The sequence below is a fragment of the Setaria italica genome, chromosome II, assembly GCF_000263155.2.
Source record: "Setaria italica strain Yugu1 chromosome II, Setaria_italica_v2.0, whole genome shotgun sequence".
Taxonomy (NCBI): Eukaryota; Viridiplantae; Streptophyta; class Magnoliopsida; order Poales; family Poaceae; genus Setaria; species Setaria italica.
Genome location: NC_028451.1, coordinates 2,870,233 through 2,886,683, shown reverse-complemented (window position 1 = coordinate 2,886,683; position 16,451 = coordinate 2,870,233). Strand labels below are relative to the sequence as shown.

The 16,451-nt window shown below is 50.2% G+C and overlaps 1 protein-coding gene across 1 annotated transcript; it reads right to left on the bottom strand.

The window, feature by feature from the left end:
* Positions 1 to 14,262: 14,262 nt before the first annotated feature.
* LOC101766978 (9-cis-epoxycarotenoid dioxygenase NCED4, chloroplastic) lies at positions 14,263 to 16,441 on the bottom strand. The gene has a single exon (XM_004955423.2). It carries the CDS (start codon positions 16,305 to 16,307, stop codon positions 14,559 to 14,561), a length of 1,749 nt encoding a protein of 582 aa, XP_004955480.1. The 5' UTR covers positions 16,308 to 16,441; the 3' UTR covers positions 14,263 to 14,558.
* Between the last annotated feature and the right edge of the window lie 10 nt (positions 16,442 to 16,451).

Here is a 16,451-nt window from a genome sequence, read left to right as displayed (position 1 = left end):
GCAGCGATTGGATGGGTTTGGGCGTCCGGCCGGACTCGGCAGTTCGGCGACTCCAATGCGAATCGCCGTTGTCCTTTTTCTGTGTCTTCGTCAATCAAGCAAATCAAAGTTCCAAAAGGAAGAACTTCTTGCACTCGCACGATCAATGGACACCACCAACGCTTGGTGTCTTCTAGTACATGATAGAAATTCTCAAATTCATCAAAAGCGACATATGACTATATCTATATGAGTCCTCCATGAACGTGGGTGCACACATTTGCAGGTTGCAGCGACGACTATATCTAGTACCAGATTTTGGAACTCCAGTTTTGGTACTCTTGATGCGCATACGTTTCAGGTGAGTCATGCATGATTTCGTGGTACCGGCAACCAGTTAAGCATCACAACTATAAAGCTCATTAGGCCCAATTAAAAATTCAAATCAACATTTTAACAAACCAATTCAACATTTCAACAACTCAGATTCAACATTTTTTTAAAATCAGATCAACATTAAAACATACTAGGTTCGACATTTTTTAAAACTGAGATCAACATTTTGTAACACAAATACAACATTCAAATTTTTCACTTTCTATTTCAACATTTGGACAAGCAAGATTCAACATTTCAACAAATAAGGTTCAACGTTCCATTTTTTCTCATCTTCTTCCATGAGCACGGCAAGCGGGCGGCGGCGCGCTCGGGGGCGGCGGCACGGCCAGTGGGGGTGGCAGACGGCCATGCGGCCGCACGCCCGGGGGTGGTGCCACTTGCTGGCGTGCCCGGTGGTGATGGCGGGCCACGCAGCCGGTGAGCCCGAGGGCGGCGATGCTTGTGCCCGCAAGCGGCGGTGGCGTGCGGGGCTGCGGGGAGCCGGCGGCGGCGCTGGCGTCAGGTCGCCAGCGAGGTCGGGGCCAGCAGCGGCGGGCCAGGGACGGTGAAGAAGTTAGGTTCGAGGGAGGAGTGGAGATCCATCCAACGGATGGTGTTGCGTGCACGAATCTTAAACAGTGGAAGTTGGTAAAAAAAACTTCCGAAGCTATATAGGTTTCCCGTGATAGGACCCGGATTGAGGGCTCCTATTTGGATTCCGTATGCCGGATAGGGAGGATAGCTTAGGCCCCTCAAGGGCCCGTAAACGCCCCAGCTTCTTCTACCTCGCGTGGCATCCTCCACCTGCCGCCCCCGTCGCCACTGCCCCAGGCGGCGGTTGCTGTGCCGCCGGCCATCTGCCCACCATCCGCCCCCGCCATCCACCTCACCCTTCCTAACCTCGTGGCCTTCTTTGTCCCCCGCCACCGGCTGTCCGACCCTGCATGGCCGGTAGCGCTCCCGCGCCGCCTCACTCCGCCACCGGCCAACCTGTCACCTCCGCTGGGCTTCCGCCGCTGCCACCACCCTCCTCCTCTAAGGCCGACGAGCATTGGAAGCCCCGAAACCCGGAAACCCTAACCCCGTCGACCTCAACCACCACCCTGGCCGGTGGCGACATCATCGCCTCCCCACCTCCCGCCCGCTCCACCGAACTGGACTCCTCGGCGGCGCGAGAGAAAAGGAAGAGGAGAGGAAGAGAGAAGGGCGATTGGACGATCTCTAGCTGGCACACGAATCTTAAAGCGTTTGAAGCCAAATAACTATCTGGCTTCGGAAGCCAGATCGGAATACCTCCCGGGTCCATGTGCTTTTGGGCTGTTAGATGCTTGGCCCGTGGACATTGACTCGTTCTGGGCTTGTCTGGCCGTGACCACACACAACTCACCTTCTTTACAGACCATGTGTCTACCTTGGGCTGCAGCCCAGTGGCCCAGTTAATTCACTTCTTTTTCTTGCTTTCTCTGGAACATTGTTTTTTTTTTGTTTGATGCAGATGTCAGATATAGCTGTGCAGGACACAGGGTAAAAGCTAAAGATCCTCATTGACCACCTCTGACGACTTTTATGATGTCTGGGTCAAAACCAACGTGAAGTTACGCATCAGGCATTGACTTCCACATCCGAAATCATAAATCGTCCAAAGTTCAAGCCCTAGTGGAACTCATCATGTAAGTGGCAAAACTCGATTACCCAACAAAAACCTCACCCGCTAGTGTGCTTGCATTTGTTGACTGCCCCGGCTGCTGGATCGAATCGACAGCTTGTTTCTGAACTGCAATTGCTTGAGCAGCTCTGCAAATGGATCGATCTCTTTGGGTGAAAATTTTCTGCTCCTGCAAGAGTCAGATGAGTAGTTGACAGAGTAACGTAAAGAACCAATCCCATGCACCCTTGTCTTCTCCAACTAATCTCTGAATATAATGACGCACTCCAATAGGCGATCCATCGACTTACCGAGTTCTTAACGTAGGCGCACACGGAGGAATACAAACTTCCTTTGATGAACAACTTGCATGTTGCATCGTTCCGGTAGTCATTATAAATTCATCCTTTAATCGGACTTCCATTTGCTGATGTTGCTTGTTCAACCAGCTAGTGGAATCATTGATCAACAATGTGGCAAAACTCGATTACCCAACAAAAACCTCATCGATCCACTTGTGCATTTCTTTACTACTGCGCCTCTATCGATCGACCGAGGAAGGATGGACAAGTTTGTGTCGTCTGAACTGCAATTCCTTCAGCAGCTGGCAGTTGTGTGGACCTCGTACTCTTCCATGCGTGCATGATGATGCCCGCAGTGACGCGCATTTGGTTGCAGCTACACGCACCGTATCCAACTTAAACTTTGAGTCTTTGACTGACTGCTGAGCTGACCTTATACTTGTTACGCAGCTGATGAGGTAACCAACCATGCACACTACAGCTTTGACCAAATGTAGATGCTCTGACGGTCTGACCTTCGCTAGCAGGTCAACTTTCCTTGGAGTGTGGCCTTTTTTTCCCATCGATCGTGTTCCATTCTTTTTGTGTGTGATCCCACGTGGACACATATATCCACATGATAATTGCATGCTAGTGCGGACACTGGACATGAGCATCAGATGCCGGTTCTCTGTCTGTATGCCCCATTGGTCCAAGGGCATGTGCACACGTACTGATCTTATCCGCGAAAGAAGTGCTGCTGATACAGGAGCTTAGTATGCTCCAGAGTCCCCACACGTATACAATAATGGGTCATTTGATGAGAAGCATATAGAGAGCTATTTTGGTGACTCACTGTCAGCAAAAGCATATGTAGACTGGATCAGAACGAAATTAGGTGAGGCAGAAGTATCCTTTGTTGTTGTTTGAGCTTTAAATCTTGCAGTGGTATGAGATGGTGATGATGCTCTTGTTGATCCAGAAGGATAAGAAGGCCACCACTGCATGCTGTTGCTGCGTGTGCTTTTGGATGCATGGACGGCCGATGATGATCTGATTGGGATGACAAAATGGCTAGCAATACGTGCAGTAATGTGGAGTAGCCACTACACCCCACTAAACTGCATGCCGTTCGATCTGGGGTGGCCTGGGTACGGTCTTGGTCGTAATAAGGTGTACAGATACTGCATGTGTATATACAACAGTTCACACGTTGACGTAGTACGTACAGTTAGGTAGTCCGGATACATACACCCATGCATGCGCATTCAGAGCTATGAGCCTATGACCTTAGATAGCTGCTACTACGTGAGGCTGTTTCAGATTCAGTTGACTAACACAGATACATCCATCCATCTCAAATGAAAATTCCTCAGGATCGGAAACTGGAAATCTTTATTTGCAACGGATACGCTGCCCATGGCTACACAGCTCACGCGTCGTCGTTCACGGAATGCATTAATCCACAGTGTCCGTGCATGCATGCATGGGTCGCATACATAAGCCCGCGTACGTGCATGCAGTACTCAGAGAGTTGAATATTTTTTTTTTTCATCTCGATCTATCTGGTCGTTATATATAATTCGATGTTCGTGAGGCTGAGTAAGCCGGAGGGATTGCAGCCGTGCGTACGTGCATTATAGAATGCTCACCTGCATGCAACCCACGGGTTTGGGAGCAGGCGGCACACGGTTTCATCACCTGCATGCCGTGGGGCCTCCGATGCCACGTACGTGCATCATATCGATCCATCGACATACACGGTTGAACGACATGCATGTCGGCATGTCGAGCGAGTCCAAACGTACCAGCAAGCAGTGCAGTGGTGACACATCGCATCAGTCGTCGTCGCGTACGTGCAACAACGAAAGGAGGCAAGCAAAGACCAAACAATGCAAGGCTCTTGCTTCTTCTGCAGTTCTATCTGCGGCTGATGGATATCGATCGAGTCCCCAGAGATGTGCATATATGCTACTAGTTCACAGGGAATGGCCCCAGCAAAAGGAAACGACAACTATACTAGAAGATGTGCAGCAGAGCCTTGGGTGGTCGCTGTAAGTGAAGCGTCACCGTATTGGTTATTGTCTCGAGAACAATGCACATGGACATGGCAAATGTTTCAGGACCATGTCGATCTGGGATGTTGATACTTCGTCGGGCATATATGAAGAGATATAACTCAATTCTCACAGTAGTATATATACTAGCTAGGATTACTAAAACAATTGCCAAGAGTTTAATTTTCATGCAGGTGTCTTGTAGTGTTATAAGAATTTGATTAAAACTCTAGGTGATGGAGTCTTGTAGAGTTATAAGAATTTGATTTTATATATGAGATTGCTCTGACTCCATCGGGCTAGCTCGAGAGTACGTCCAGTTGATGTACAAAGTTGCTGTTACTATTATACTGGAGCATCTTTTGCCGAAATTAGGCGGGAGAAATTGTCAACGATCCTCATGCACCATGCATATGCTTGCTGGGGTTTAGCGCAGGTGCATGGCATACCATGCATGCATGCAGTCACAGGTCCAACACTGCTTTGACATTCTCGTGCATCACATGTGTGCTCAAAGCCACTGATAGCTAGCCTCTGCCTAGCCACTGCTACATTGCATATATACTAGACATTCTCGTGCATCACATGCGTGCTCAAAGCCACTGATAGCTAGCCTCTGCCTAGCCACCGCTACATTGCATATATACTATTTTAAAATAAAGAGAGAATTCCCTGTTCGATAATGATAAAATGACCCATTCTTTTCTTGACCTTCAAAAGTTTTCCGTTCCTTATTTGGTCACGGTTTCAACTTCCGTTTCCAAATTGACACTCCGTTCCATCCAACTACAGTTAAATTTTCTGGAAAAAGACCATTTTGCCTCTTGAAGAACGTACACCCCACCGCAACCACCCTTCTCCTTCCTCCCTCCCCTTATCTCATGGCCTGACCAGCATCTCATGGCCTGAGTAGCCCTACAGCAAAGCACATCTAGGTAGGCGGCATGCGCGTGGGCGTGGGGGCGGTGCCGGTGGCGGTGCAGGGACGAGCAGGGAGGGGCCTACCGTGCGGGAGGCTCCATCCCAAGGCCTAGCGGTGGGTGGTAGGCGGCGCCGAGGCGAACGGGGGTCGGGCCAGGCGTGGCCGGCGGGGCGCGGCAGGCAGTGGCGGCGGCGCTGCGGGCGCGCGGCCTGCCGCAGCGGCGTTGAGGGTGCACGGTAGGCAGCGGGGCAGGCGCTTGGCCGGCGGTGGCGCTGTGGCTGCAGGCAGTGGACGGCGGCGCGGCGCTGCACAGGGATGACGACGGTGGGGGCCGACGACGCTTCGATTTTGGGGGCTCGGCTTGACTATGTCGCGACACTGCATAGGGACGGCTGGCGGTGCTGCACAAGGACGAACGGGGTTGTTCAAGCCATGAGAGAGGAGAGGGCAAAATGGTCTTTTCACATGGCATCTAACAACAGCAAAATCAAATGGAGTGTCAATTTGAGAATGGAAGTTGAAACTATGGCCAAATAAGGAACGAAAAAATTTTGAGAATCAAGGAAAAAATAAGTCATTTTATCAGTGTCAAATAGAAAATTGTCTTGAAAATAAACTATGCGTATGTAAGGATGGATGAAGCAAAATGGTTCCAAAAGAGCAGTAGACAACGATGCTGCAGATAAAAGAGCGGTCAAGAGCGAGCTGGAGAGGACATGCACGTGGGCGTGCACGTGTCGGCACCACGGTTTTCGTGCAGGCAATTATTTTTTTTCAAACAAAAATGAAAGGTTTGTGTTGATAGGCTGATCAGTCAATCTGCCACCACTAGCTTGGTTATACACAGGGTCGATGATGCATGATGCGTCCACATGCAGATACGTCTCCGTGCTTCTCCTATTTGAGTGGATTAAACTATTTATTATGTGTGCTAAAGCTAACTAGGATGTAGATTAGATTACGGGTAGGACACACAGTGGAATCGAGATCATCATCACGTAAATAATCATCAGCACAACCCGGAGTTATAATATACTCGCCACGTGGGATATTCTCTTATACTATTCACAGTAATTTTAGCGACAGGCACAAGGAGTTATTAAACAATGGATTAATGAAGGGAATAGTTAATTATATTACACCACCGGCTTGGTGGTTAATTGCAATTTTGTCGGCGAATACTTTTGTTCTCGGTTTATGCCACGCCAAGAAGAGTTTGGATTGTGCACTAGAAACACCATTGTTCAGATGAATATAAAATGATAGAGAAGTATGAACGTATACAAACATTGATGGCCGTTACATGTTCAGAAGTAAACCATTGCAAACAGTACCGATACACTTACTTCATCCTTGCTATAATTTGGGTGGTGTGCTTAAAATATGGTACGTGCGTATCTTTTCTGTGGTCAGCATAGCTAGTAGGCCATTGGCCCCATTCTCTTAGCCGGATCTAGGAAGCCTGGACTGGGCCCTCCACATGCATGCAACCCAGGCGTGGGGGCCATGCCCAAGCTGCATGGGTTCCCTGCCTCGAAACCCGTGCAGACCCTCCTCCCAGTAATCCCGGGCGACAGACACAGACCTACGGGAGAAAGGGATTGGCTCTTTTGCACTGTTCATCCTTTGACCTTTGTCTTCTCCCATCCCAACCGTCTCGCTGACATTGCATCGCTCTTTCTGCATGGTGTAGTGTGCCTAACTGCATATACTGGATTAACACCTTTGCCTCGGTGAACGGTGACATTGTACATTGACATTTATCGTTTCTAAATAAAACCGGAACAATTTTCATGCCATTGTTACAATTTTTGCACAATCCTTTATCACCACTATCCGTGGTACATGTATGCTTGACAAGGTAGGGACGAATACTTTGTTAGAATTTTTCCGATTTTGTTGGAGGTTTTAGACCCTACTGACAGCGACCCCAAACTGCCATACTTGCTTGCTTGCTGGTGCGGGATGTGAATGCAGTTGGAAATAAAGGAACCAGAATGTCCCATGTATATCTCCATGCGAATATCCATTCTTTGTTTGCAAAGGCGAATCGATATTTTCCGATATCGGATCCATATGGATTTCAGTGCAACCAAGAAACAATATTCATGCAACAAGGGGTCAATGTACTGCCGCGCATTGAACTCTCTAGCTAGACGATCTATCACACATAGTCTAATGCAAGAGGGGCACTTGGTTGCTGCTCTCTAGTCACAAGGGAGCAGAGACGAAGAAAATGATGGGGGCGTGTGTCCATGGTGTGTAAACTAGTGGTGCTTTTTCATGGGATGCGGCGAGCCGGCGGCGCGCGGGGCGACCCTTGGTGTTGCCCACGGGACATTGCAGAGATCCATGTCCACAAACCGCACAAGCCCATACGTCCATTTGCACTTGGATGGCTGCACGTATGTACATGCTTCACTGCCAACGAAACTCCACACACGTTGTAAGCTAAGCTTGCTTGCCTCCGAAGTACTATGCCATATGCTATATAAGAATCTATAGCATACTTCTTGATTTGGGGACACAATCTTGCAGAAGTTTAAGATAATAGGAGCAAGATTCCAATTGAACATTCGAATGTGGTGAGCTTGTTGGCAACTTCAACATGATTAAATATGATTTTGAGACAACTTAAGAGATACTACATCAGTGACAAAGTAAGTGCACTTTTAAGGATTTTCAGACATATTAGTAGTACTTCCTCCGTGCTAAAATAAAAGGGATCCTGAGTTTATTCTAAGTCAAATGGTTTTAAGTTTGATCAAGTTTATGGCAAAATTATTAGTATCTGCCACATCGAAGAAGTAGATTATGAATACATACATACGTACGTGTGTGTGTGTGTGTGTGTGTAACATGATAAATCTAGTTTTGCTCATTTGATATCATAAATATTATTGTGTGTTTGTGCACAAGATTATTAACATTTACGCATCAAAGAAGTTGTTCGGGGTTCTAAGCTTATATTCTAGATTTGCATCAAGTTGTATTCTACACTGGTAGCACCACAACATATATTCTAAGTTCATTCGCAAAAAAAAATATATATTCTAAGTTTGCATCCAAACTTGTAAGGTCGAACATCCTTGGTTATTAACTGCTTGCAAACTTGATGCGGCTTCATCATATTAGTGTTATCTTGAGCCTCCTATATTTTAGTGGTTTTAGACACATAATATATGTAGAATCTATCATAGATATAAGATCTATGATAGAACAGATATAGAATCCAATGTAATAATTAATATCTCACATTTTATTAGTGAGTCAAATTTATCATGTTTTCAACACTGATATATTAATCGATTGCTATTTTAGAATTTTTATTTGTAAAATATGGTGCAGATTAAATACCGGATGTTAATTAGGCAAATTACATTGGAACTAATAGTGTAAAATATTGCAATTAAGTGCACAAGTACGCGTATATTTTTTCAACAACCCACTATTAATTAAAGTGGCACGATTTTATAAGGGCCTTAAAGTTGTATAAAATCAAGTCTCTAAGTTAGGATCATATGGGGTTCATTTAATATTGGGTCGCAAAAGTATAGTCCAACCGATCGAGATTATATATTGACAACCACTATTAGAAGCGCTTTTGGTCCACATATATACCAAGCAGTTTACTCAAACAAGTCCTATTAACTGTAGTTTTTTTTTTCATTTTCTCCCTTGGGCTTCCGGCCTTGTAATTCTCCTTTTTATATATATAAAAAAGTAGGGGGCTCCCCTGCCGGTTCCGTAAAAAAACAAGTCCTATTAATATAATACTTAGTCTGAACAAAGAATCTGAATACCACATATTTTTTAACGAACGGGCACGAGATTGTGCCTATTTCATTGGTAGAGAAGAGATGAATACCATATTGCATTCTTTAAAAGGTAGCAGGCGTTACGACTCTTTCTAACGATGCAATACCTTGGACTCACATCCCTGGAGTGCACTATTGCGAGGCAGCGATCCAGCATGCGGTGGCTCCATGAGAGGGATGTGAACACTAAGTTCTTCCACTTGCACACAAACCAACGGTGGAGGAAGAATCACATCGCGTCACTACAGGTCGATGGAGTCACACTGCTAAATGAGAAGGACAAGGTAGCAGCAGCGTTTAACTACTATGAGGCAATCCTGAGCACTTGTCACGACAGAACAACGGCACTTGACTTTAGAGCACTAGGCCTACCGCTGCTTGATCTTTCGACATTGGGTCACCCTTTCACTGAGGATGAGATCTGGGAGGTCATTAATGACCTCCCTCTAGACAAGGCTTCGGACCCGGACGGATTCACATGTCGGTTTTATAGGTTGGCGTGGTCGATCATTAAGGGCAACATACTTAGGGTATTTGAAGCCCTGTCGTTGATGGACTGTAGAAGTTTCCATCACCTTAATGAGGCGCTGCTTACTCTCCTTCCTAAAATTGAGGAACCTATTGAGTTGGGGGACTATTGTCCGATTAGTCTCATCCACAACTTCGGGAAAATCTTTTCAAAGGCTCTTGCAAACCGTCTCACCCTCATCTACACAGCCTAATTTCACCTAACTAGAGTGCTTTCATCAAAGGTCACCAGATCCAAGACAATTTTCGCTACGTCTTGAGCACTGCGAAAGCATTAGCGGCCAAGAGGATACTGCGGATCATGTTCAAGATTGATCTCACCAAAGCTTTTGACTTGGTGAACTGGGTTTTCCTTCTTGAGCTGCTATCTGCGATCGGCTGCCCAAGAACTTGGACTAATTGGATTTCGACTCTGCTTTCCACAGCTAGCATGAAGGTGCTACTTAATGGTGTTCCAGGTAGGCGAATCTATCACGGTCACAGGCTTAGGCAAGGGGATCCGCTTTCCCCTATGTTTTTTGTTCTTGTCATGGAATGTTTCAGTGCCATGATTAAGTTAGTAGAAAATAGGGGCCTGCTTTAGGCCCTTAGGCTGACCACGATTAAGCAGAAAACTTCTCTTTACGCGGATGATGTGGTCATTTTTCTCTCACCGGTCACACATGATCTCGTACTAATAAGAGAGTTTATGTCCTTGTTCCATAGAGCTTTTAGCCTAGCAGCTAATTACACTAAAAGCAAGGTCTTCCCGCTTGGAGGACCACATTCGAGTTATCATTGACATGTTGAGCTGCCAGGTCTCGGCTTTTCATTGCACATATTTGGGGGTGCCCCTATCCACCCATAGGATACCTAAATCGGCTATGCAGCCGCTGGTCGACAAGGTCGCTAAGCACCTCCCAAATTGGAAGGGAGAGGATGCTCAACAGAAGTGGTCATTTAATCCTAGTTAAGTCAACCCTATGCGCAATTCCCGTCTACATCTCTATGGCAACGAAGGTCGCACCGTGGGCTATCCAAGCTATCAAAAAGCTCATTAGAGGGTTTCTCTGGTGCGGCATGGAAGTAGTTGCGGGGGTAAGTGCGCTGTTGCTTCGGTAAATGTCTGCTGCCCTAAAGAATTGGGAGGATTGGGGATCCCAAACCTCCAACTTATGAGCTTTACCTTACGGATGCGTTGGCTTTGGCTAGCAAGGATGGATGGAGACAAAACCTAGTTGGGCTACAAGTTCAGAGAGGAGGGGTCGGCCAAGGCATTCTTCGATACCTCGGTAACTATACAGGTCGGTGATGGTAGAAGATCTCTCTTTTGGATGGATCGGTGGATCAACGGCTGTTCTATCAAAACTTTGGCTCCCGACCTTTGGCATGTTGTTCTAGCCCGTATCAGAAACACTCGTACCTGATCAACGGTGGGTCTGTGACATCTCACATGCGCGGACGGTGTAGGTCGTGGTCTAGTATCTCCAGGTTTGGGACTTAATGTGCCTTCAGCATTTGAGTTTGGACCCGGATAGGTTCATTTGGAAATGGTCACCTTCCAGCGATTTCTCTTCGGCTACGGCATACCGCGCCCTCTTTCTTGGTCGCTCTCAATTGTATGGTGCAGATCGCTTGTAGAAGGTGCAGGCACCAGGAAAATGTCGTTTCTTTGGTTGGCTAGTATTGAATGGTCGCTGGTGGAGTTTAACCGCCTACGCCGGCATGGTTTGCGTGACAGGGACGAGTGTGCGCTTTGCGCTCAAGAGGTCGAGACGATGGACCATTTGCTCACTGGATGCGTACATAGCCGTGAGACTTGGTTTCAAATTTTACGATACCTTGGTCTACAATGGCTGACACCTCATGTCGAGCTTCCTTTCTTCGATTGGTGGATACAAGTAAGGAAAAGGGTAGCTAAGGTGCAACGGAAAGGTTTTGACTCTCTTATTTGGTTGGTCGCTTGGTCGCTTTGGAATGAACGGAATCATTGAGTTCATGAGAGGACAACGCTTCAACCGGTGGCTTTGGCACCTTTGGTACTGGAGGAGGCACGACGTTGGGGTCGCGCGAGCTTCGTTGAGCTTCGCTCTCTGTTGCGGCTCAGGATTTAGTTTTGGTTGTTTTCTCTTCTCTTTTTCTTCGTTTTCGTCTGTCGAGGGCCTGTAAGTTAGCTGGTGTATCTTTTTTCATTTTATTTTGACCCTCTCGGCTAATATGTAAATGCACAATTAATTCTTTTCATCTTAATGAAAAACGTGCCATGCACATCTTTAAAAAAAAATCTTGTTTTTAAGAAAAAAATTTACATTGAGATTTGAACCATTGTGGATAAGGCACGCACCAACCGCTCCACCACTACCACACCAAAAGGTTTATTTTCTCAGGACAAAAAAAACCTGCTGGTATATTGGAGCTCGATCAAAGTCATAAAAGGCATTGCAATAGGAGCCCGCGTGGGAGTATCTTCTTTAGTGTGGTTAATGGAATAACACCGCGAAAAACACTGTAGCAAAGCATCAAGTTTTTGGGCAATTGACCCGATCTGTGGCTGGTAATCCAGCCATGTATACGCGGTGACACGGACCAATCGGAGAGCTGTGAGTGGCCCACCTCAGCTCACCTTTACACTGGGAATCGCACGCACTTGTCGGTAAAGCTACCTAGCTAGGAGATGATGCCGTTTTCGGTTCTCCCTCCGGCCACACGCCACACGCCGGCCGGCCATTTGACTCGCGACGACGACGACGCATCTTTTGCCGCCAAGTCATAGGAGTCCTCATTTTCTTCGTGTCAAGTCCTTATTTTCTTTGCAAAAAAAAAAACAGAGAGGCAACGTCGTCATTAGTTACGTAATCGGCCGGTAGTAGTTGATTAGCGTGGGTGTTACACGTGATTAGGCGCGTCATTAACATTAGCCTTGCACTGTAATTGGTCGGTAGAGACTTTGCAGCAGCGCGACTCTCTCGCATGTAAACACGCAACACCGTTCGTCAAAAGGACAGTAGGATATGCAGATGCTTATCCTACCGGGGATCTCTCTATTGGTGCTAGTTGATCCTGCGCTTACCATGCGTGTTCGTTAAGAAATCCTCCGTTTCAATTTGCACGTTTGGCATGCTGGACCAGTGATCACCGAGCAGGTGAGGGCCGTTTCGAACGCGGGAACCTGGGATTTATCTGCGTTTCAAATTAGGACTGATTTATTAAAATGTGACAACTTTAGTTATTTAAAAGGGTTATGTATTGTCCGAGTTTGCCTCTTTCGAATGATTTGCCAAGCTCCGCCACTGCCCCTGTTAAGGGAGTGTAGCTACACTAGTTAGGGGGTTGGGTGCGTAAGTATATATGATTGTCTATCCTAATCGCATAATTAGGTTGTCCGCGTGATCCCGACGTCTATTTCTTTCTTCATTAGAAACATCTAGTTAAGATTGGCCTACTCTTTTGCTCTTCTTAAGCCTTAGGGTCTATTTGTTTCAGCTGAGTGGCGATTCTCTGAAAATCTAGCTACTCTGAAAAGCTGATGTCCACAGAATCTGCTGGTAGGAGAAGCAGAGTGTTTGGCAACCTGATTTTTTTGTTAGGGACAGGAAGCTCGACGGCAGGGTGGTGCCAGGAGGCCGGCGGCACTGACTGACGGGCGGCACAGGAGGTGGAGGGGCTAGCAGTAGGGGCCCGCCATCACCAGCGGTACGCGCCGGCGCTTTGCCACGCTGCCACCGGCGGCACGCGCAGGTGCTTCCTCTACACCGGCTCCTCCGACGGCTACGTCAAGGCACACCACCTCGCCGGCGCCATGGTCGGGAGGGGCCAGCAGCGGCACGCTGACCGGCCGGGAGGGGCTGGCAGCGGGGCGCGGAGGGGCCGGTGGCGGCGCACTGACCGTCCGGGAGGGGCTGGCAGCTGGGCGCGGAGGGGCCGGTGGCGGGGAGCGGAGGGGCTGGCGGTGGGGCACAGAGGCACGGAGGGTCGGGAGGGGCCGGTGGTGGGGTGCGGCGGGGGAGGGGCTTGCGGAGGACAAGCGGGAGGGTGCGGAGGGGAGAGGGGGTGCTGGAATCGGCGGGATTTTCCCGCAAGCAGCACTCCGGCCCGATTCTCACCTCACGTTATACTTCCGCTCGGGAGAAAATTTGTGGAATCGAACAAGAATCGTGGCGTTTGGGAGGGTTTGTTTCACTAGAATCCGCCTAGAATCGGAAACAAACGGGCCCTTAGCTAAATCCCTCACTCGGCCCCTATATTCTCTCTTCCTATGCAGCGACCATGTTGGTCAGTAGTACAGCATGTGTATATTATATATACTTAGTCGATGGCCCTAGGAAAACGGTGCCCTTCTCTTTCAAGTTGATCCTTGTAGCACTTTGTTTAAGACGACTTTGACGCTATTAGAAAGAAAGTAGCATTGGCTTTTAAGGTACCTCCTCTGCCCTTGACAGAGCATCCCACTAAACTTAACACTGGTCTTGTCGTCAGTTCACACAGTGATGGTGTTTCCGACAAAGCTGGTCGACACAAGTCAAACTCGACGAAAGGAAATCTCATGCAAATTTTGTTTAGGTAACAATCAGTGGGCATCTGTAAATACAGGAAAATACGTACGCACGTATCTGTACAAAGATATATATACCGTTACATATATACACGTGAAAATAAATTAAAGAAATACTTGGAGTTATATGCACATAAAAACTTTTATTTCTGCACAGAAAATTCTACAATTTTTTTTGTAATTCCTATACATCTACTCTGACTCAAAATCATACAAGTACTGTACACGTATACTGCCGGCGTACGTCTGCCCCAAAAATCAGTACCACACGGCCCTCTACTGTTCTAAAAATGAAAGAAATAAATCACTGTGGTAAGCAGCTGTAAATAATTCAGTTGCCACGTCACTAGCTACTGTACTCTGTATGTACGTTAGGTGGTCGTGAGTTCGTGATCGACGAGGCAGCAGCAGCGCCGCCGCTAGGCCTGCCGCTGCAGGTCCTCGCCGGAGATGAAGGTGCCGTGCAGCCCGTACGGGACGCGGCCCGGCAGCTTGACGGCGGCCTCCTCCCGCATGTCGCGGGCGTTGACGACGAGCATCTCCGACGCGCCGCGGGCCTCGTCGTGGACGTAGCAAAGCACGTAGCCGTCGTCCTCCTCCGCGCCGGCGCCGGCGCCCGGGCGCGGCACGAAGCAGGGCTCGCCGCCGTACCGGCCCTCGCCGTAGATGAACTTCTCGGCGGTGCCGGTCTCCAGGTCCACCTTGGCGAACCCCGACACCTTGGGCCACGGCTCGGCGATGGCGAGATAGACGTACCGGGTCTTGCGGCCCAGCAGCTGCCGGTTCACCATCCCGGCCTCGAGGTTCACCTGGTCGTCGGCGGCCAGCACAGCGCGCCGCCGCGACGTGCCGGTGGTGGGGTCGAGGCGAATCTCCGACAGCACGCTCTGGAAGGCCTCCCCCTCGCCGGACTCGTTGAAGACGGCGTCGGCCGGGGTCATGCAGGACCCGATCACGACGATCTCGCCGGTAGCGTCGTCCTCCCACGCGTTCCAGAGGTGGAAGCAGAAGCAGTCGGGGACCTCCACCCACCGGAGCTCCGACGCGTCGGCGGCGCGCTTCGGGAGCACCCCGAACCGCGAGGTCTTGGTCTTGTCGTACACGACGGGGGAGCCTCCGAGAACCATCTCCTGGAGCTTGAAGACGATCTGCTGGTCGGGGATGATGGCGTAGTTCTCGGTGACGGCGAAGTCGTGCATCATGGTGGGCGCGTCGACGGGGATCTCGACGTCGGGGGACTTGCGGCCGTCAGCGGTGAAGTAGAAGTACTTGAGGTACGGCTTGGAGACGACATTGTAGCTGAGCGCGAAGAGCTCGCCGGTGGCCGGGTCGAGCTTGGGGTGCGCGATCATGGCGCCTTCGAGCTGGCCGCCGAAGTCGTAGCGACCGACGGTCTCGAGGTCGCCGTCGGCGGTGACGCGGACGTGGTACGGGAGGTCGTCCTCGGACATGGCGAGGAGGCGGTTGTTATGGAACACGAGGCCGGCGTTGGCAACCCCGATCCCCTGGGACGCGTCGAGGACGCCGCAGAGGGAGCGGGCGCCGAAGAGGAGGAGGCGGGCGACGCCGGAGTGGCCGTGGAGCTCGCCGATGGCCTTTGGAAATACCGCGCGGCCGATGGCGCGCTCCTGCCGGAGCCGCGCCGTCTCCGTGAACCGGCACGCGTAGGACTCGGCGCGCCCGGCGCGGAGGCGCACGGCGTGGAGCATCCCGTCGCCGTCGAAGAGGTGGTGCCCCGCGCGGGGCTCGTGGAGCGGGTTCGCGCCGTTGCGGACGTAGACCCCGTCGAGGCAGGGCGGGACGCGGCCGGAGACGGGGAGCGGGCGCGGCGCCGCCTCGCCGCGGCGGCGGGGCGGGCGCTCCCCGACGGGCGCGTAGTTGCCGGCGATCTGGACGGCGGGGTCGGCGGTGCGGGGGAGCGGGTGCGCGCGCTCGAGGAGGCCCGCGACGAGGCCGTCCTCGACGGCGTCCAGCGCCGCCGCCGCGAGCCGCTGGAACGGGTTCCACTTGGGGCCGGCCGGGGTGGCGGCGCGCATTGGCCGCACGGGGGCCGCGGTGCGGGAGGCCTTGCCGGTCCCGGTGCTCGGTTTGAGCTGCGACGGCTTCTTGGGCTTCGCCGGCGCGGTGGCCGGAGCCGCCGCCGGGGGAGCGGTGACGGACGACGCCATTTGTGATTGGAAGAAGTCAAGAAACTAATGAGTCAGGGGCTGAGAGTTGGGGTCGGACGATCGACGGAGCCAGCTGATCGAGCGGTGAGCCGTGGGCGGTGGGATGAGAGAGCTTAGGGAGACCTCGAGTGAGGGGTTGGGGTT